This window comes from Entelurus aequoreus, linkage group LG01 (genome assembly GCF_033978785.1).
Source record: "Entelurus aequoreus isolate RoL-2023_Sb linkage group LG01, RoL_Eaeq_v1.1, whole genome shotgun sequence".
Lineage (NCBI taxonomy): Eukaryota > Metazoa > Chordata > Actinopteri > Syngnathiformes > Syngnathidae > Entelurus > Entelurus aequoreus.
This window is the reverse complement of record NC_084731.1, coordinates 46,959,268-46,982,346: the sequence shown is the minus strand read 5'-3', so window position 1 is coordinate 46,982,346 and position 23,079 is coordinate 46,959,268. Positions and strand designations below refer to the sequence as shown.

Here is a 23,079-nt window from a genome sequence, read left to right as displayed (position 1 = left end):
CATATAAAACTTGCGGGCTGCACTAACATTAAATTTTCATATTAAGGTGCGGGCCGCAAAATAATGTCTCGCGGGCCGCGTGTCTGAGACCCCTGGTCTAGAGTCTCAAGTAAAAACCTGTATTTAGCAGGTCATACATAAGTATTTTATGCTCTAGCTATGAAAACACTCAAGTTATAATTATTAATAATTATTAAATGAATTTACCACGGTCAGGCCCAGAACCATAGTATTGAAATTGTTTTACCCAGATACAGTGAAAAAAACAAGCATCAAATCCTTCAAACCACATCCCCTGTTCTCAAGCCAACTGTCCCCCCCTGACCCCCACTTTTGAAATTCTAATTTCTTCCATGTATAGACATATGCACGTTTTGAATGTGCAGTGTTTGGTGTGCTAGTTTACTGGTAATTAACACCTATTAGATAAATCCAAACAACAAAAAAAGAAAAGATTGGAATATATTTTTTATTTACATAGAGGTTTACATTTTATACAATTTTGTTTTTTTCTGAGAGGCACTTAATAGAATACTCAGTACAACCTTTGAATAGGATTAAGGAACATTTCTTTTTGGTACAAAGGCACACTGAAAACACAATAGACCTCAGAAAAATAAAGAACATACCTGAAAACGTGAAATGCTATCCATTTAATTAATTTGACACCAAAAGCTCTATACAAAAATTTAAAAAGCTTTAAAAGGTAAGAAAAAGAAAAATAAATCAGCTACTTATGAGCTCAGTAAATGCTGGGCCTCCTAAAACAAAACTAACAATACAAATAGTTATTTAACACAGACAAACTTCAATAGGACAACTTTAAGATGATGGATGCTGGTGTTGTAATGGCAGGGGGAAGAAAATAAGAAATGTTGAAATAATTCCCATTCAGGGATTCACTGTTACAGTACGAGAAATAAAAGGAGAGGTTTGATTGAAGGCCAAGGTAGGAAGCAACTCCAACCAGCACATTTCATGGTTGCCTTACTACTAAAATTCCTCCTGCATAGTTGAATGAAAAGAGCTTATTAAGTACAAGCTGAGGTTTATGTGACCCTCACTGCCTGGGTTACATGGGTTATGTGAGTTAGGGAGACAGAGAAGTACCCACTTTCTTCCTTCCCAAACAATCATCTCCGTCCATGGAATGTATGCAACCAAGCGCGTGCACCCGCTTCCCCACAATGCCCCCACACTCAACTGAACTGTACCCATCCCGTTTGGACAACATCTTTACTGGAGCTGTGGAGGAGAAGCAAACAGGATACTTTAAGAACAGCCCTTTGAGACACTTGTGATTTAGGGCTATATAAATAAACATTGATTGATTGAAGAATAAATAGAATGCACACGAAGGAAAGATATAGTGATAAAAATGTAGACAAAAAAATAGTAAATACGGTGCCGTGATACTTACTTGGACCCTGCGGATGTGAAATCTCCCCACACGTCAGAGTTGGTGGATCCGTCGTCGAAAACAGGGACTGAATTATAGAGGATAAAGCATGGGTGGATCGTATATGAGTGTTGAAAAGGAAATTGGCTGCTTTATTTTCATTCATTTTCTATACAGCTTGCGAGTCACGTGCGGTCAGGCGAAGGAAATAAAAACATCAAAAGGGAACCTATGATGCTTTTTGTCTTTTCTGACTTATTAATGTTGTTACAATGACGGCTACTTGTGTTAGACAATGTCAAAGCATCAAATCATCAGGTTAACGCATTTTGGCAAAACCTTGCACATGGTTTTGGATGCCTCTTTTCGCAGGGTTTTGTACTCTGGCCGTGTTGTGATGTCATGGCAAGGTGGACGTACTTATTCAGACATTAAGTAAGCTCTCAGTTCTTAAAGGGGCACTTGATTTTTTGCGGAATTCAGTCTGTCATTCACAATCCTTATATAAGACAAGTACACATAGTTTTTTTTTTTTTTATGCATTATAACTCATAAATAAACAGATCCAGCAAGTAGACTATTGCTCAGTGCTAAACAAGATATACAATCTACAAACATAACAAAACAATCACTCACTGTACAATCTGCTCTCACAGGGATGCCGACTGATGGGATGTTTATATCTTCCCGTTTAAATAAAGAATAAAAACGTGCGTTTTTTCCTGTCTTTCTCACCATCCCCAAGTCTAAGTTGAAATTCTAAGTTGACCAAATTCTTGGTTTATGGCCACAACCTTCTACTGTCCAGTTGAAAAGCATGGTTTATGATCTAGAATTAACAATCACCAGCTCAGAGGCGAAGCAGCAGCTCACCGGCTCAGTATGTCAACACTGTAGATGTTTCTTTTAGAGAGCCTTACTGGCACAATTGAGTTCTCCCATTAGCTGCATTTTTAGCCACTACGTACTTGCCTTGTGTAACGACTTAGAATTCATAAAAAGCATGCGTTCTTGTCTTATATAGGGATTGTGAATAAAAGGCAAAATTCCAAAAAAGTAAAGTTCCCCTTTATAAGTCTGCTTCAGGCTGTGAGGAAACAAAAAAAGTTAAAGTATTTTCATCTGATCGTGGCATGCGCATAATAACATGGTCGTGCAACATGCAGTGACATAAATGCTGATAAAACCATCTTTTTTTAGAGTCTGATTTATCAGAGTGTGCAGGTGTTGTGACCGAGTGAATCCATATAATGTCTATGAAGTGTATTTTCGACTGTGTCCGTAAAAAAAAATAGCGATGATGACTTCATGATATATATTTAAACAGTGTACATTTTTAAAAGATAGTTTATGATACTTTTAGAGAGGGTGGGGCGTGGTTCAATTGTAATCTGGGAACATCTCCAGAGTCAAACATCTTGCAGACAGAACTCAATGAACAGGTTACAAAAGTAACCAGTATCAGTCATTTGTAAAACAAAAGCCAATCACCTGTGTTTGTGTCTGTTGGTGTGGCTGCCTGTGGGCTTTGAAGCATTGGAATAACGCCTCCCGCCTTCACCCCTGGCGGTGGTGGAAGCAGCCCCCCAGCCACAGGACGGGGCTTTGCAAGAGATGCGTCCTTCTTCTTGATGTTCTGCTACAAAAGAATCACAACATTTGGCAAATTAACGTCTGTTTATCTAATTAACTGTGATGCTTGGGGAACATACTGACCCCGATGCTGATCTTGATGGTCTGCCCCTCCTTGAAGCTCAGGTCAAGCTTTGGTGCAGCACTCTGGGTTGCCTCCATCTTGGCTAGCTCACCTTCTTGCTTTACCCATCTTCACAAATAAGAGCGTGACGATATAACTCTGTCAAATGCCCTTATGTATTATAGTTCAGAAAAAAATCAGACAAAACCCACCATCACAAATACAGTGTGCTGCCTCCGAAACAGTACACTGGCCCCTAACTCTTATATTAGGATGCACAGTGTTTTTTTCGCCACCTCATAGAATGTTTGCAGACACAAAGAGCATGCAAAAAGTGTTCCTCTGAAACAGTGAAGAAGTCCCACATGATAGATGTCATGTTTGTTTGTTTACAATGAGCTGTAGAGCAAATTACAGCACGGCACATATGTGAAAAAAAAACACTTGATTGCTCACTCTAACCCACCTACAGCACAGTACAGGTAATCTCGCTTCATTTGAAATTTTTTTATATCAGTTATCAGAGCTGTTGTTTTTATCGGATTTATCGGGGTGATGTCATTATTCTTTATATCCTACCGGGGTGGGTGAAATATTTAATATACACCTCTTCCTATATACTTACTTAAAATGGTCTTGTAAAGCTACGTTGAAGTCAAAGGAGTCTCCACGATCCGCAAATCCCAGACCGATAAAAGCATGGCGGCCTTCAAAGAAAAACATTTGCGAAAAATCAACATTTTACATCATGTTTGATTAGGATACACATATGCCTTTAGTACAAATTTTGACTTGTAGATTTAGGAAAAATACTTACAAAAGCAATTTTGATAAAGTCTTAACTATGACATTGATAAAGCTCAAGAGTGGACTCTCTATGCTCTTCCTCATTGTTTGAAATGTGCGCTGTAAGGTGTTAGACTGCACAGCAGGTCCTTGGTCTACAAACGAGTTCCGACGATGATTTTAGTTGGAAGTTGGAGCTTATACCTAAAATCACTCGCACTGTACACAACACATGGACCTAGAACGTTCAGTAAAAAAATGATGCAATACAACATAAAACCATGATAAAAAAACAACTAAAACAATTCCTTAGTTTTATCCCTGAGGTTGTCTAACACACTGTAAGGGGGTGTGGCAAGGGAGGGAGAGACAGGCTTATTGGAAGGAATTGTCAATAGTCAGACCACTATACTGCTTAGTTATCACTGTTCATTGCATAGGAGCAGATCCTTCCACATGTTTAAGAATCCCGTCTTCATCCTTCATGATTTTTGCCAGGTTGGAACGGCTTGGACTGGGTGGTGTGCAGCCAATGTTGATATCTACGCTTTCGTACGCACAGGCCCAAATGTGGCCCTGGCATCACTTGCACGCACAGTTCGATAAAGTGTAAACAAAGGAAGTTGACCGGATTCCGTAAATGAACAAGGAAGTCACTACTACTGCTACAAAATAAATTTAAGTAATATAACGTATGAATGGATATGAATGGATATATACAGTATGTATATATAGTCTATATATATATACAGGTAAAAGCCAGTAAATTAGAATATTTTGAAAAACTTGATTTATTTCAGTAATTGCATTCAAAAGGTGTAACTTGTACATTATATTTATTCATTGCACACAGACTGATGCATTCAAATGTTTATTTCATTTAATTTTGATTATTTGAAGTGGCAACAAATGAAAATCCAAAATTCTGTGTGTCACAAAATTAGAATATTACTTAAAGGCCTACTGAAACCCACTACTACCGACCACGCAGTCTGATAGTTTATATATCAATGATGAAATCTTAACATTATAACACATGCCAATACGGCCGGGTTAACTTATAAAGTGACATTTTAAATTTGCCGCTAAACTTCCGGTTCGAAACGCCTCTGAGGATGACGTATGCGCGTGACGTAGACCGGGGAACACGGGTATGCCTTCCACATTGAAGCCAATACGAAAAAGCTCTGTTTTCATTTCATAATTCCACAGTATTCTGGACATCTGTGTTCGTGAATCTGTTTCAATCATGTTCATTGCATTATGGAGAAGGAAGCTGGGCAAGCAAAGAAGAAAGTTGTCGGTGCGAAATGGACGTATTTTTCGAACGTAGTCAGCCACAACAGTACACAGCCGGCGCTTCTTTGTTTACATTCCCGAAAGATGCAGTCAAGATGGAAGAACTCTGATAACAGAGACTCTAACCAGGAGGACTTTTGACTTCGATACACAGACGCCTGTAGAGAACTGGGACAACACAGACTCTTACCAGGATTACTTTGATTTGGATGACAAAGACGCAGACGTGCTACTGTGAGTATGCAGCTTTGGCTTCTAAACATTTGATCGCTTGACCGTATGTGCGCAACTTTTTTTTGCGTATGTACGTAACTTTTTTAAAATATATAAGCTTTATGAACCTTGGGTTAGGTGAACGGTCTTTTGGGCTGAGTGATTGTGTGTGTTGATCAGGTGTTTGAATTGTATTGGCGTGTTCTATGGAGCTAGGAGCTAGCATAGGAGCTAGGAGCTAGCATAACACGTACCGTACCGTACGTGCGCGTCACGTACGTAACTTTTTAAAAATATATAAGCTTTATGAACCTTGAGTTAGGTGAACGGTCTTTTGGGCTGAGTGATTGTGTGTGTTGATCAGGTGTTTGAATTGTATTGGCGTGTTCTATGGAGCTAGGAGCTAGCAGAGGAGCTAGGAGCTAGCATAACAAACACACAGGTGTTTTTATGCAGGATTAATTTGTGGCATGTTAAATATAAGCCTGGTTGTGTTGTGGCTAATAGAGTATATATATGTCTTGTGTTTATTTACTGTTGTAGTCATTCCCAGCTGAATATCAGGTCACCCCCGGCTCTCACAGCATCTTCCCTATCTGAATAGCTTCAACTCCCCACTAGTCCTTCACTTGCACTTTACTCATCCACAAATCTTTCATCCTCGCTCAAATTAATGGGGAAATTGTCGCTTTCTCGGTCCGAATCTCTCTCACTTCATGCGGCCATCATTGTAAACAATAGGGAACTTTGCATATATGTTCAACTGACTACGTCACGCTACTTCCGGTAGGGGCAAGCCTTTTTTTTATCAGATACCAAAAGTTGCAATCTTTATCGTCGTTGTTCTATACTAAATCCTTTCAGCAAAAATATGGCAATATCGCGAAATGATCAAGTATGACACATAGAATAGATCTGCTATCCCCGTTTAAATAAAAAAAATTCATTTCAGTAGGCCTTTAAGGCTAATACAAAAAAGGGATTTTTAGAAATGTTGGCCAACTGAAAAGTATGAAAATGAAAAATATGAGCATGTACAATACTCAATACTTGGTTGGAGCTCCTTTTGCCTCAATTACTGCGTTAATGCGGCGTGGCATGGAGTCGATGAGTTTCTGGCACTGCTCAGGTGTTATGAGAGCCCAGGTTGCTCTGATAGTGGCCTTCAACTCTTCTGCGTTTTTGGGTCTGGCATTCTGCATCTTCCTTTTCACAATACCCCACAGATTTTCTATGGGGCTAAGGTCAGGGGAGTTGGCGGGCCAATTTAGAACAGAAATACCATGGTCCGTGAACCAGGCACGGGTAGATTTTGCGCTGTGTGCAGGCGCCAAGTCCTGTTGGAACTTGAAATCTCCATCTCCATAGAGCAGGTCAGCAGCAGGAAGCGTGAAGTGCTCTAAAACTTGCTGGTAGACGGCTGCGTTGACCCTGGATCTCAGGAAACAGAGTGGACCGACACCAGCAGATGACATGGCACCCCAAACCATCACTGATGGTGGAAACTTTACACTAGACTTCAGGCAACGTGGATCCTGTGCCTCTCCTGTCTTCCTCCAGACTCTGGGACCTCGATTTCCAAAGGAAATGCAAAATTTGCTTTCGTTTCCACCATCAGTGATGGTTTGGGGTGCCATGTCATCTGCTGGTGTCAGTCCACTCTGTTTCCTGAGATCCAGGGTCAACGCAGCCGTCTACCAGCAAGTTTTAGAGCACTTCATGCTTCCTGCTGCTGACCTGCTCTATGGAGATGGAGATTTCAAGTTCCAACAGGACTTGGCGCCTGCACACAGCGCAAAATCTACCTGTGCCTGGTTTACGGACCATGGTATTTCTGTTCTAAATTGGCCCGCCAACTCCCCTGACCTTAGCCCCATAGAAAATCTGTGGGGTATTGTGAAAAGGAAGATGCAGAATGCCAGACCCAAAAACGCAGAAGAGTTGAAGGCCACTATCAGAGCAACCTGGGCTCTCATAACACCTGAGCAGTGCCAGAAACTCATCAACTCCATGCCACGCCGCATTAACGCAGTAATTGAGGCAAAAGGAGCTCCAACCAAGTATTGAGTATTGTACATGCTCATATTTTTCATTTTCATACTTTTCAGTTGGCCAACATTTCTAAAAATCCCTTTTTTGTATTAGCCTTAAGTAATATTCTAATTTTGTGACACACGGAATTTTGGATTTTCATTTGTTGACACTTCAAATCATCAAAATTAAATGAAATAAACATTTGAATGCATCAGTCTGTGTGCAATGAATAAATATAATGTACAAGTTACACCTTTTGAATGCAATTACTGAAATAAATCAAGTTTTTCAAAATATTCTAATTTACTGGCTTTTACCTGTATATATAGCGTAATATATTTGGGACAGTTCTAATCTTTTAATGGCTGTTAAGTAGAAGTAACACAGACATCAGCGTGGATCTACGTTAGCTTCATTTTTCAACTCACTTAAGTGAACAACGTAGGCAAAGTACGTAATATGTAAGCAAATACACACAACATCAATTCCGATCCTTCAACAATCGCCATTTCTTCGGAATCAAAATATATATTCATACATTACATATAGCCTATTATTTGGACACTATTGACAAGTGGTGCACTGACAATTTGGCCGTTGAACAAAGACTTTGCTCACCAAAACCAGATGTTGTGATTAAGAATCCACTTCCGCTGGCGGGCTGCATCTTTCGCCTTGCACACAAATGACGTAGCTCGCCCAAAGCTGACAATAATGTCACATACGGGTCGCATTTAGACTGAAGTCATATTTGAAAAGATCGGATTCCAATCGGATTTGGACTACCTCCTGATGAAGCAAAAAAATCAGATTTGAAGCACTTTGGAGGGTTTGGACTGATCTGTGTCACTTGAGGGCAAAACAATTTAGATTTGGTGTGCAGTGTAAACAGGGCCATATTATTCCTCCGTTTGCACATAATAATAATTTTGTACAGTATTGATCATTTATGGGGGTTTGTAGTCACCACAAAACCTTCTCACACAAGGACCACCAGTACTTAATGTTACAAAGTGCAACATTATAAAAGGTATATTTGTGATACATGCCGTACATGAAGGTGTCTTACCATTCCCATCCTCTATCCGGATGACGAAATACCTGCTGGAGTCAGTGACTGCTTCAACCGCACTCCCAGGATACTGATCTACTGGAGCTTGGGCAAAAAGCTCTCCTGCAAACACACACAGTGGCACCTTAAACTTCAAATGTGCCACAAAAGTCCTACAATTTTGAATAGGACTTTGAAAGAGAATGCAAAGACACATTGTAAAGACGTTCCCAGCAAAGAGCGGTTGACTTCTTGTTACACTTTGACTACATTTTTGTGAGGCCCACTTGTGACATTTATAGCACTATGCTCTTGATACACTAAACTTACAGGTGAACTGGACTTTTTTTTATTTTTTAAATGTTGCCTATTATTCCGAACCACTAAGTAAGGTAATAATAACAGTCTCTTTTTTTGTGCATTCTAATTTGTATCATACGGCAAGTACCAGGTGACTAAGAAAGCAGCTAATGGGAGTAATCTAATGCGCCCATAAAGCCTCCTTAAAAAACATCCCAAAACTTCTAATAAATACTCCATTTACATGTCGTAACCTGCATATTGACCAAGTGTTAGCGATATTGTTATTATAAGTCCTAACACCAAGGAACTACTTTTAATGGCGCCGTGATCACAGAGAGGTAAATAGCTTATACGGCTATATACATACTTAGCCGGTGAGCTGCTGCATTGCCTCAGAGTTGATAAAAGTAAATTCTAGATTATAAATCCTGCCTCTCAATTGTATAGTAGAAGGTTGTGGCCATCAACCGAGAAGTTGGTAATTTTTTACATTGAACTAAAAAAAAAACTAGAAAAAATGCTTCTTTGTGCCAACTTGTTTTTTTTTAACTGCATGAGGTTTATAAAGAATTGTTCATCTAAACAGGAAAATATAAACATCCCATCAGTCGGCATCGCAGTGAGAGCAGACATTATACAGTAAGTGATTGTTTTATTATGTTAGTAGTTTGTAATTCTTGCTTAGCCCTTAGCAATAGTGCTACTTGCTGGATCTGCTTACCACTCAGCTTCTAAAACTTGTAGCCCATCTTTCGTATATTCAGGCTCAAAAATATAAGGTTCTTGATTACAGTTTGTCCCAAAGTAGTCGTCGTTGGCTCTTATGAAGTCTACTATGATTAGTAGTATTTATTGTTGAAGTAAAAAGCAAACATTGTGATGTCTTCAAAATTATTGCGCTGCTGCATGCTTGAATGTTCCTGTTTCTACATCAAATATATACTTACAGTGTATATATACACAACTTTGGAGCCGGTTTTTGCATGTTTTTGCATAGGCGGAATAGAGCTACTCCCACTACCTCCAATGTCGTTTTGATTGCATTTAATTAACAGTTAGAATACATAAAAAGAGAAAAACTTCTGCTTGTCCTACTTAAAGATTGTGAATGATCGGAAAATTAGAAAAAATGTGCAGTTCCCCTCTAAGAGAGCATTTAATTACAAAACCCAAAACCAGTGAAGTTGGCACGTTGCGTAAATCGTAAATAAAAACAGAATACAATGATTTGCTTTCAACCTACAGGACTGTCTCAGAAAATTAGATTATTGTGATAAAGTCCTTTATTTTCCTTAAAGGCCTACTGAAACCCACTACTACCAACCACGTAGTCTGATAGTTTATATATCAATGATGAAATCTTAACATTGCAACACATGCCAATACGGCCGGGTTAACTTATAAAGTGCAATTTTAAAATTCCCGCCACACTTCCGGTTGAAAAACTCCTTTGGATATGATTTATGCGCGTGACGTCACAAAAGCAACGGAAGTGGTTGGACCCCATCGGACCCGATAGAAAAGCCTCTTGTTTTCTTCGACAAAATTCCACATTATTCTGGACATCTGTGTTGGTGAATCTTTTGCAATTTGTTTAATGAACAATGGAGACTACAAAGAAAAACGTTGTAGGTGGGATCGATCGGTGTCTTAGCGGCTAAGTACAATACTGTAATATCTGTGATATTTGCATTAGTGTACTGTCTTTAAGGGTTTGGGGAACGCGCATGCGCGAGTGAGTTGGCGGAGAACTTGTGTGTGTGAGCGTGAGTTTTGGCTAACAGCAGCTCGTGTATGTGTGTGCGTTACTTTTTGAACTACAACCAGTTACCGCTTTTTAATAAAGCGATTGAGCAGCGCTTCCTCGTCTGTGTGACTCCTTCTCCACTGCGGGGCATTACAATACTTACAGCAACACAACAAGGACTACTTACTACGCCTAGCCGATGCTTGCCGCCAAACCCACGGATGAAGTCCTTCGTCGTGCCGTTGATCGCTGCAATGCAGGTGAGCACGGCTGTTGATGGGTTTCTATCTTCATTTGAGAACGATGCTACGCGCTAGCTCAGTAGCTAAGTGTGTCACCGATGTATTGTCTTGGAGATAAGTCACTTTAAATGTCCATTTCGCGTGCTCGACTCTCATTTTCAAGAGGATATAGTATCCGAGGTGGTTTAAAATACAAATCCGTGATTCACAATAGAAAAAGGAGAGAGTACATAGTTCTGTGAGGTCTGGTTGCTAAGTTAGCTTCAATGGCGTCGTTAGCACAGCATTGTTAACCTTCGCCAGCCTGGAAATCATTAACCGTGTATTTACATGTCCACGGTTTAATAGTATTGTTGATTTTCTATCTATCCTTCCAGTCAGAGGTTTATTTATTTTGTTTCTATCTTCATTTGAGAACGATGCTATCACGCTAGCTCAGTAGCTAAGTGTGTCACCGATGTATTGTCTTGGAGATAAAAGTCACTTTAAATATCCATTTCGCGTGCTTGACTCTCATTTTCAAGAGGATATAGTATCCGAGGTGGTTCAAAATACAAATCCGTGATTCACAAGAGAAAAAGGAGAGAGTACATAGTTCTGTGAGGTCTGGTTGCTAAGTTAGCTTCAATGGCGTCGTTAGCACAGCATTGTTAACCTTCGCCAGCCTGGAAATCATTAACCGTGTATTTACATGTCCACGGTTTAATAGTATTGTTGATTTTTTATCTATCCTTCCAGTCAGAGGTTTATTTATTTAGTTTCTATCTTCATTTGAGAACGATGCTATCGCGCTAGCTCAGTAGCTAAGTGTGTCACCGATGTATTGTCTTGGAGATAAAAGTCACTTTAAATGTCCATTTCGCGTGCTCGACTCTCATTTTCAAGAGGATATAGTATCCGAGGTGGTTTAAAATACAAATCCGTGATTCACAATAGAAAAAGGAGAGAGTACATAGTTCTGTGAGGTCTGGTTGCTAAGTTAGCTTCAATGGCGTCGTTAGCACAGCATTGTTAACCTTCACCAGCCTGGAAAGCATTAACCGTGTATTTACATGTCCACGGTTTAATAGTATTGTTGATTTTCTATCTATACTTCTAGTCAGGGGTTTATTTCTTTTGTTTCTATATGCAGTTAAAGCACGATGCTATCACGTTAGCTCGTAGCTAAAGCATTTCGCCGATGTATTGTCGTGGAGATAAAAGGCACTGAATGTCCATTTCACATTCTCGACTCTCATTTTCAAGAGGATATAGTATCCGAGGTGGTTTAAAATACAAATCCGTGATCCACAATATAAAAAGGAGAGTGTGGAATCCAATGAGCCAGCTTGTACCTAAGTTACGGTCAGAGCGAAAAAAGATACGTCCATCACTGCCTCTCAAGTCGTTCACTATAACGTTCCTCATCTACGAATCTTTCATCCTCGCTCAAATTAATGGGGTAATCATCACTTTCTCGGTCCGAATCTCTCTCGCTCCATTGTAAACAATGGGGAATTGTGAGGAATACTAGCTCCTGTGACGTCACGCTACTTCCGGTACAGGCAAGGCTTTTTTTTATCAGCGAGCAAAAGTTGCGAACTTTATCGTCGATTTTCTCTACTAAATCCTTTCAGCAAAAATATGGCAATATCGCGAAATGATCAAGTATAACACATAGAATGGATCTGCTATTCCCGTTTAAATAAAAAAAATCATTTCAGTAGGCCTTTAATGCAACTAAAAACATGAAAATGTCATACATTCTGGATTCATTACACATCAACTGAAATATTGAAAGCTTTTTATTATTTTAATATTGCTGATTATGGCATACAGCTTAAGAAAACTAAAAAATCCCATCAAAAAAAATTTGAATATTTCCTCAGATCAAGTAAAAAATAAAGATTTATAACAGCAAAACAAAATCAAACATTTGAAAATGTCAATTAATGCACTCAGTACTTGGTTGGGAATCCTTTTGCACGGATTACTGCACCAATGCGGCGTGGCATAGAGGCAATCAGCCTGTGGCATTGCTGAGGTGTTATGGATGCCCAGGATGCTTCAATAGCGGCCTTTAGCTCATTTGCATTATTGGGTCTGGTGTCTTTCAGCTTCTTCTTCACAATACCCCACAAATTCTCTATGGGGTTCAGGTCAGGGGAGTTGGCAGGTCAATCGAGGACAGTAATGCCATGGTCAGTACACCAGTTACTGGTGGTTTTGGCACTGCTGGATCATGCTGGAAAATGAAATCATCATCTCCATAGAGCTTTTCAACAGATGGAAGCATGTAGCCGTATTCCCATGGTCAAGCCACTCCTGAACTCAAGACAACGGAAGAAGCGTCTGACTTGGGCTATGGAAAAGAAGCACTGGACAGTTGCAGAGTGGTCCAGAGTCCTGTTTTCATACGAAAGCAAGTTTTGTATTTCATTTGGAAGTCAAGGCGCTAGAGTCTGGAGGAAGGCTGGAATGGAGCAAAATCCAAGTTGCTCGAAATCCAGTGTGAAGTTCCCACAGTCAGCAATGGTTTGGGGAGCCATGTCAGCTGCTGGTGTTGGTCCACTGTGTTTTATCAAGTCCAGAGTCAATGCAGCTGTGTACCAAGAGATTTTAGAGCACTACATGCTTCCATCTGTTGAAAAGCTCTATGGAGATGATGATTTCATTTTTCAGCATGATCCAGCAGTGCCAAAACCACCAGTAACTGGTGTACTGACCATGGCATTACTGTCCTCGATTGGCCTGCCAACTCCCCTGACCTGAACCCCATAGAGAATTTATGGGGTATTGTGAAGAAGAAGCTGAAAGACACTAGACCCAATAATGCAAATGAGCTAAAGGCCGCTATTGAAGCATCCTGGGCATCCATAACACCTCAGCAATGCCACAGGCTGATTGCCTCCATGCCAGGCCGCAGTGGTGCAGTAATCCGTGCAAAATGATTCCCAACCAAGTACTGAGTGCATTAATTGACATTTTCAAATGTTTGATTTTGTTTTGCTGTTATAAATCTTTATTTTTTACTTGGTCTGAGGAAATATTAAACATTTTTGAGATGGGATTTTTGAGTTTTCTTAAACTGTATGCCATAATCAGCAATATTAAAATAATAAAAGGCATGCAATATTTCAGTTGATGTGTAATGAATCCAGAATGTATGACATTTCCATGTTTTTAGTTGCATTACAGAAAATAAAGGACTTTATCAAAATATTCTAATTTTCTGAGACAGTCCTGTATATTCAAATGAATACACTGCAAATACAAGATACTTAAAATTCAAACTGGTAAACTGTTTTTTGTTGTTGCAAAAATTAGCTCATTTGGAATTTCATGCCTGCAACATGTTTCAAAAAAGCTGGCACAAGTGGCAAAAAATACTGAGAAAGTTGAGGAATGCTCAGCAAACACTTATTTGGAACACCCCAAAGGTGAACAGACTAATTAGGAATAGGTGGGTGCCATGATTGGGAAATGCTCAGTCATTCACAAACAATGCTGGGGCGAGGGTCACCACTTTGTGAACAAATGCGTTAGCAAATCGTCGAACAGTTTAAGAACAACATTTCTCAACGAGCTATTGCAAGAAATTTAGGGATTTCACCATCTACGGTCCGTAATATCATCAAAAGGCTCAGAGAATCTGGAGAAATCACTGCACGTAAGCAGCAAGGCTGCAAGCCAACAATGAATGCTCGTGACCTCCAATCCCTCAGGCGGTACCGCGTCAAAAACCGACATCATGTGTAAAGGACATCACCACATGGGCTCAGGAACACTTCAGAAAACCACTGTCAGTAACTACAGTTCATCGCTACATCTGGAAGTACAAGTTAAAACTCTACTATGCAAAGCGAAAGCCATTTATCAACAACACCCAGAAACGCCAACAAGGCTTTGCTGGGCCTGAGCTCATCTAAGATGGACTGATGCAAAGTGGAAAAGTGTTCTGTGGTCTGATGAGTCCACATTTCAAATTGTTTTTGGAAACTATGGAAGTCGTGTCCTCCGGACCAAAGAGGAAAATAACTATCCGGATTGTTATAGGCGCAAAGTTGAAAAGCCAGCATCTCTGATGGTATGGGGTGTATTAATGCCCAAGGCATGGGTAACTTACACATCTGTGAAGGCACCATTAATGCTGAAAGGTACATACAGGTTTAGGAACAACATACAGTATGTTGCCATCCAAGCAACGTCTTTTTCATGGACGCCCCTGCTTATTTCAGCAAGACAATGCCAAGCCACATTCTGCACGTGTTACAACAGCATGGCTTCGTAGTAAAAGAGTGTGGGTACTAGACTGGCCTGCCTGTAGTCCAGACCTGTCTCCCATTGAAAAGGTGTAGCGCAATATGAAGCCTAAAATACCACAACAGAGACCCCGGACTGTTGAACCACTTAAGCTGTACATCAAGCAAGAATGGGAAAGAATTCCACCTGAAAAGCTTCAAAAATTGGTCTCCTCAGTTCCCAAACGTTTACTGATTGTTGTTAAAAGAAAATGCAATTTAACACAGTGGTAAAAATGCCCCTTTGCCAACTTATTTGCAATACGTTGCTGCCATTAAATTCTAAGTTAATGATTATTTGCAAAAAAAATTGTGTTTCTCAGTTCGAACATTAAAAATCTTGTATTTGCAGTGTTTTCACTTGAATATAAGTTCAAAAAGATTTGCAAATCATTGTATTCTGTTTTATTAACGATTTACACAACGTGCCAACTTCACTGGTTTTGGGTTTTGTATTTTCACACAAGTATCTTACTTGTACAGTCATTAGGAATGTTTATACTACAGTTTTCTCCGACAGTCCGAAAATTTAGTGTGTTAAAATAAATGTATACAACACCACTACACAACATTCAACTTTGGTGTCTGTAAAAGCCGTTATTGCCCCCTGGGGACAAATCGTTTTTGGAATTGGAAAAACTGTTCACAATCTGATATAGTTGCACATTTTTTTAACCTGTGATTTTGTCCTCCATCTTGATGAATGCCATCTTGCCCTTGGCCGTGATTTTCATTCTCCCAGTCCACGCAGGCTGGTCCAGCTTCCAGTCAGCTGCACTATATAAAGTATATATAGCATACGCAGGACAAAAATTAACATTAAAGTCTTCTCCACTGTATTATGCCAGATAGGCAGTTCCACTTCTCGGATAAACCACTCAGTGGCAACACTCTCCATATCCCTTTTAAGATTTTTAAGTGGCAACCTTAAAGGATATTCTGGGTTCCACATTGATAACACTTGCCGGTTCCTAATGGGTGCATGTCTAGTGCCAAGTGATAAAATAATATACAAGGCATTCTACAAGCAGAAAAAAACAGGGGTAGTTAAACATTCTAATTTATAGAAACATGTGAGTTCACCATTTCTCACACTAGCAGTTTCACAACATGAGGAAGTGAAGCTAAAGGTTCCCAAGAATGCAAAACAAAACAAGTAATCTTGTACTTTGGCAAGAAGAATACTAATCCAAATAAAAAGGAAGCTTCAGCATTCGGAGACTAAACACTATTAGAAAAACAGAAGACCGCACCTGATGTAAATATTTATAAATGTTGCTTTGGCATGTAAGATGGTGGGTTTGCAAGTAAAACATATATAATAGCGTTGCACAACTGTTACTGTTTAAAACGTTCTAAGTAAAAGGTCGGACAAAAACAAAGGTTTAATAGTTGTCGCGAACTGTGTGTCCGAAAATGGGTCTACTAGCAACTTCAAGCTACCAACCTGACAGTTCCGGACCGCTCCGTGAAAGCTAGCATTTTCTTACCGGTATCCGCGGTTCGACGCCCGCGGGGGAATGCGGTAGACGTGGACCTCTGGTTTAACACAAAGAATAGATTCGTAACTGTTATCTTCTGCCATTTTGTCAAGTGTAGCTTGGCAAAACTCCAAAATTCCGACTTCAACTGCACACCTTCTTCTTCTATTTTGTTGTTTTACGGCGGTTGCTGACTGACTTAGCTCATTACCGCCCTCCCTCGGATATTAATGGTAACGTAATGGCCCGCAGACTAAAGTTGTTCAGTTCAGTTCAGTTTCAGTTGATTTCGAACATGCATAAGATACAATGTAATGCATCGCATATTTCCAATTGTTTCATTACAGCACGTCCGAAAAGGAGTAGGAAGAAGCAGAGCTTATTTAATCCTACACCTTTTCATACCATAGCAATTTTATCCCATTTCCTTGTTCTCTGTAATAGAACAGAGAAAGAAATTATAATTGATAAAACATTTCCTAATGAATACATATGCACACACTCATTATATATTAATATTACTTATAAGAACCAACATGAAACATACTATATTATATCAATGATTTTGGTTTCCTTCAGGAACTCAAACAAATATTGTGTGATCGTATATGTTTTACTTAGAATATTCTCGAATCCAAATGTTTCTCCCCTGTCTTCTATTTTCTATTTAGTCTGTTTCGTTCTCTTTTATAAATAATGCAATCAAAATGACATGTTCTACTGTTTCTGGATTATTACTTTTGTCCAGTGGTGGGCCGTCAGGGCCAGCCATCATGATCATAATTAAAGATAAAAGTAACTTTTAATTTACTTTCCCAAATATCTAAAAGTATTCATTCTCTTGGTGTCATATTATGCTCCTTCCAATGCTGTTGTTTTCAGCTTAGATTTTGTATCCAATCAGAATTCAGCTAGCTTATGTTGCCATGCTGTACGAAATCTGCCCAGAGCCTTCAGAATCAACAATGCGGTCGTCTTTGCACTTTAAGTGAACGGACACATAGAGTTGATAGACAATTGCGATAGCCAATGAGATCACAAGTTGTTGTCAGTAAGGCCTTCTCGCTGGCCTAACGCTGTGATTGGATACTCACTTGGGAGTCCCAGTATCCAATCACAAGTTGCAAAAACAGGAAGTGGCACCGGAACCATACGAGCCATAGAAAGCCACAAAAAACTCACCGGTACAATAACCACAAAGATAAAGTGTTTGTCTTACACCTAGTAATTAGCTGTGGACAGACGAAGCCAAGCAATGCAAGTTTAGTGAGCGGTGCGCGCTCCCGTGAAGGAAATCAATTTTTGGCAGGCAATCACATTTTGGCACAACACCGGCGGCGAAATGGTTTGAGCGCCACTTTCACACGAATCAACCAACTACGAGCGGTACCACTTGCCTATACAGCGTCGGATGGATGCTAACAAATTGTGAGTTCAAATATTTTATTTCTTTATTTCTTCATGTTTCATTTGTTATATACAATTATTTTAACTTTAACAGTACCGCGTAAGATGTTTTAAATGCTGAAGCGGGTTTATTGAATGTTAAATGTGCCGAAAAATAGACCCTTTTGTACACTGTTGAGGGGATTCAATGCGCAGTAGAGTGCGAATGTGTTTTTGTATAGTATCTCCAGCCGTGGGCCTCGGCTTCATTATTAATCAGCATTCAGGGCAGATGTCAACTTTCAATAACACCCCTCCCCAATAATGGCTAAACGGAAGTTGGACGGTGAGAACAGGGGGTTTCAAACCAGGTGGGAGGCAGAGTACATGTTCACAGAGGTAAAAGGCAAACCTGTGTGTCTTCTGTGTAGAGAAAGTGTGGCTGTAATGAAAGAATATAATCTAAGAAGGCACAATGAAACGTTTAAGAAAGACAAAGACAAGAATATGCACACGGAACAAAGGCTACAGAAGGTGAAAGAATTAAAACAAGGTCTTAAGTCCCGGCAGGCTCTGTTCACAAAAGCCACATCACAGAGCTACGGTGTCGTTTTGATAACTGACACCATGTTTAATTATAATTGTAATATTTGAATGATGATAAATTAATATGTTGTGGCAGTATGCGGATTTCACCAATGCGGTGGTTTGTGGAAACCTTTGTTTGCTTTTCCAAACATTTTTAATAAACTGCCAACGTTAGAATGCTAAACAGGAAGTGCTTAAAGTTTAATGGCTTTCTAAAAACACTGAGACAAAGTCTAAGTTCATTGTGTTCTTCATGTTGTTTTTGAAACTGCACCAATTTTTTCCTCAGAGTTTTCAATTTACGTCAAGTGTTTTGCCAAGAGGATTATTTGTAGTATGTAAATTTTCAGAATGTACTTGTTCTATTTTTGGCCATAGTAAGACAAAGAAAATAATCTGAAGTTGTCTTTATTTTTAAGTTATTATGCCATTATTTTACCAGTCCGGCCCGCGTGGGAATAGATTTTCCTTCATGCGGCCCTTGAGCTAAAATTAGTTTGACACCCCTGTTTACATTAAATTATCGTTTTACAAATGCCCACTGCACACCTCGGTCGCCCTTATAGCCAAATAGGAAACAAACCTTGAAGTAGGCTCTGCGTGCTTACTATAGCGCCCCCTCTGTACAGGAAGTTAATGCAACAATAGCCCTGCACCTTTACCACATTGGAACAACATTGAAGACTATCATTACAGGGTTACCTTTTCATAATCTTCATAATTTAATGTAGAAAAATGTCAAGGTGTGATAGGCAATTACAAAATATTTAAAGAAAACAACTAGGGATGTCCGCTAATGGCTTTTTGCCGATATCCGATATTGTCCAACTCTTTAATTACCAAAACCGATATCAACCGAGGGCAGCACGGTATACGAAGGTCCTGAGTAGTCTTGGGTTCAATCCCGGGCTCGGGATCTTTCTGTGTGGAGTTTGCATGTCCTCCCCGTGACTGCGTGGGTTCCCTCCGGGTACTCCGGCTTCCTCCCACCTCCAAAGACATGCACCTGGGGATAGGTTGATTGGCAACACTAAATTGGCCCTAGTGTGTGAATGTGAGTGTGAATGTTGTCTGTCTATCTGTGTTGGCCCTGCGATGAGGTGGCGACTTGTCCAGGGTGTACCCCGCCTTCCACCCAGATGCAGCTGAGATAGGCTCCAGCGCCCCCCGCGACCCCATTGGGAATAAGCGGTAGAAAATGGATGGATATCAACCGATACCGATGTATACAGTTGTGGAATTAACACATTATTATGCCTAATTTGGACAACCAGGTATGGTGAAAATAAGGTCCTTTTTTTTTTTAAATTAATAAAATAAAATAAGATAAACAAATTAAAAACATTTTCTTGAATAAAAAAGAAAGTAAAACAATATAAAAACAGTTACATAGAAACTAGTAATGAATGAAAATGAGTAAAATTAACTGTTAAAGGTTAGTACTATTAGTGGACAAGCAGCACGCACAATCATGTGTACTTACGGACTGTATCCCTTGCAGACTGTATTGATATATAATGTAGGAACCAGAATATTAATAACAGAAGGAAACAACCCTTTTGTGTGAATGAGTGTAAATGGGGGAGGGAGGTTTTTTGGGTTGGTGCACTAATTGTAAGTGTATCTTGTGTTTTTTATGTTGATTTAATTATTTTAAAAAAAAAAAAAACACAAAAAAAACGATACCGATAATTTCCCATATTACATTTTAAAGCATTTGCAGGCCGATATTATCGGACGTCTCTAAAAACAACCTATAGTACTACATCTCAGGTTGAGTATTCATTGTAGAAATAAGGTACTTTCCTTATTATTTAACTCGAGTTGGTGAGTGCATCCATGAAAAAACATTCAACTTTTAAGCAACTCTTGGAACATGTTCCTCATTTCAGGACATACAAAATTTATCAAGATCCCATACTGTCGTATAGACCAGACCTGGGCAATTATTTTGCCTCAGGGGGCCAAATTTAGAGAAAAAATTGTGTCTGGGGGCCAGGTTTGCAGGTGCATTTTGGGGGTAGTTTGGGTCTTTCAGTTTTTTGTGCAGTTTTAATGCGAGCAGTATTTTTCACGTCTTCATGCCAAAAAACAAAAAAACAAGCTGCAGGATGCAAATGGCTCCCAGGCTCCACTTTGGACACCCCAATTGTACTTCAAGCTCTGGACAAAAACCCCCACACATAAATAAGTCAAATCAAGCATCACTTGCCAATGTATGATTTTAATGGTGCGGATGTTTCTCATAAAATGTTTATTTCACAATTTGAAAAAGATAACATGTCATTTCATGGTAGTTTTATTAAAGGGAATTCTATCAGCTTCTCCATGATTGTAATTATGACATCAAATTACTGTGGCTGAGATGGAAGAAAACTGAGCATCATGAGCAGATCAAATAGTTACACATATCCATGTGAAGTTGACATTCTTAATAATTGAAGTTTATTGATTTAATTCTGCATCCTTGCACTGTATTATTAGTGCTCCTATTCAAAGATGAACGTGTTTACATGCAAGATTTTGTCATGAATATGCTACCCTGAGTTTTTCCCATAGCAATAGAGCTTCCGTAGTATACGCTATAACTTTTCCCAGGTTTGTGTGTCACTGCCAGCTAAGAACCATGCATGGAGGGGTGAGGTGGTGGTGTCTAGTTAAAATACAAGATACCGAAAAAATTATCTACCAATCATTTGTGGAAAACTGTACTGTTTTTGTACTTTAAAATTTGGTCTCATTCGCATAGAAATAACTAAAAACAAACAGGGTATGATTGTGACTGACAAACTGGACAATTTATCAGAGCTGCTAGCAGGGCCGCACATGGATAAATGTGGGCCCTTAGCATAATTTTATTCAGAGCTTCAAACCCAGTACATCTTTACACAAGACCAGCGCATTAACACAGCGCACCATGGGAGACATTGACAGTACCTACGGAAATTTGCTATTACATCGTTATCAGTGATGGAGCAGGAAGGAGCGATGAAAAATTTGCAGAAATATGAAGCGCTCTGTGTATTCAACATTTTACATGCCTCTTCCTGCAAAATATTGGGAGCGGTGGCTCTGGCTACAGACTCTCCAAGGCTGATTTTACTGCAATTTAAATACCTCCTCCAGGAGGTTATACAAAACCCAAAACCAGTGAAGTTGGAACATTTTGTAAATGGTAAATTAAAAACAGAATACAATGATTTGCTAATCCTTTACAACATATATTCAATTGAATAGACTGCAAAGACAAGATACTTAACGTTCGAACTGGAAAACTTTATTTTTTGCAAATATTAGTTCATTTGGAATTTGATGCCTGCAATTAGTGCCCAAATATGGGTAACTTACGCATCTGTGAAGGCACCATTAATGCTGAAAGGTACATACAGGTTTTGGAGCAACATATGTTACCATCCAAGCAACGTTATCATGGACGCCCCTGCTTATTTCAGCAAGACAATGCCAAGTCACGTGTTACAACAGCGTGGCTTCATAGTAAAAGAGTGCGGGTACTAGACTGGCCTGCCTGTAGTCCAGACCTGTCTCCCATTGAAAATGTGTAGCGCATTATAAAGCATAAAATACCACAACAGAGACTGTTGAACAACTCAAGCTGTACATCGAGCAAGAATGGGAAACAATTCCACCTGAAAAGCTTCAAAAATTGGTCTCCTCAGTTCCCAAACGTTTACTGAGTGTTGTTAAAAGGAAAGGCCATGTAACAGTGGTTGCAACATGTTGCTGCCATTAAATTCTAAGTTAAAGATTATTTGCCAAAAAAAAAATTAGTTTCTCAGTTCAAACCTTAAATATCTTGTCTTTGCAGTATATTCATTTGAATATAAGTTGAAAAGGACTTGCAAATCATGGCATTCTGTTTCTATTTACACTTTACAAAACATGCCAACTTCACTGGTTTTGGGTTCTGTACATTAGCTATAGTTTTTTTGTTTGTTATCAAGCAACATAACGTATAGGGCGGATTGTGATGAGTTTTGGGAAATGTCCAAAATAACAAATGATTACATTTTGGGGGTGACCTGGATCGACACCATGTAGTCGATGCTGTATTGTGAGGAGGCGTGTTGCCTGCTCATTGCACTTGTGGAAGTCTGCGCTCTCCGAGTGTGTACTCTATTTTTTTTAAACACTTTTAGTTTAAAGTAATATTTTCATACGTGCTTCTTAAAAAAAACCTATTTGTGTGGCTTTGAAAAACACTTTCATTAGTAAACGGTAGCATTACCACATGTCCTTTGGGACTTAAGGCAAATGTGGGTCAAAAGTAAGAAAAAAAATGTATAAGAAATCACTGCATCATTTTATTTCAGGCTCTGAATGACAAGCTGATGAGAACACTGATTTGGAAGATTCATAAACTTGTGTTTGAGTTCTGGAAATTAGACAACAGTGTGATATTGTGTATATATTTGACAAAACAGCAGAGTTAGATTGGACACTATTCCCAAAGCTACAAAACAAAGATACTTGTTTCCTATATTATATCCTTTTTTATTGGGTTGCTTAAGCCAGTGTTCAAACCATAGGGCTGAGCCCATTGTTGGGCCGAAAGC

General features: G+C 39.3%; 1 protein-coding gene across 2 annotated transcripts; it reads right to left on the bottom strand.

Annotated features, from left to right (window-relative positions):
• Positions 1-450: 450 nt before the first annotated feature.
• Positions 451-16,738, bottom strand: necap2 (NECAP endocytosis associated 2). 2 transcript variants are annotated; one of them, XM_062021876.1, is made up of 8 exons: positions 16,541-16,738; positions 15,727-15,827; positions 8,497-8,601; positions 3,721-3,802; positions 3,116-3,224; positions 2,891-3,035; positions 1,421-1,487; positions 451-1,245 (listed from the first exon to the last, which is right to left on the bottom strand). In XM_062021876.1, exons 1-8 carry the CDS (start codon positions 16,633-16,635, stop codon positions 1,200-1,202), a joined length of 750 nt encoding a protein of 249 aa, XP_061877860.1. In that variant the 5' UTR covers positions 16,636-16,738; the 3' UTR covers positions 451-1,199. The 2 variants fall into 2 exon arrangements, with proteins under 2 accessions (XP_061877860.1, XP_061877774.1); XM_062021790.1 differs by having other exon boundaries at positions 2,891-3,038; positions 16,541-16,737.
• Between the last annotated feature and the right edge of the window lie 6,341 nt (positions 16,739-23,079).

Bases quoted from the DNA above. Each gene is read 5' to 3' on its own strand.
- necap2 (XM_062021790.1), bottom strand. From the start codon at position 16,635: ATGGCAGAAGATAACAGTTACGAATCTATTCTTTGTGTTAAACCAGAG. The intron at 3,225-3,720 runs GTAAGTATATAG...TTATTTGTGAAG, and splicing joins GCTTTACAAGACCATTTTAA to ATGGGTAAAGCAAGAAGGTG. The intron at 1,246-1,420 runs GTAAGTATCACG...TCTCCTCCACAG, and splicing joins TTCACATCCGCAGGGTCCAA to CTCCAGTAAAGATGTTGTCC.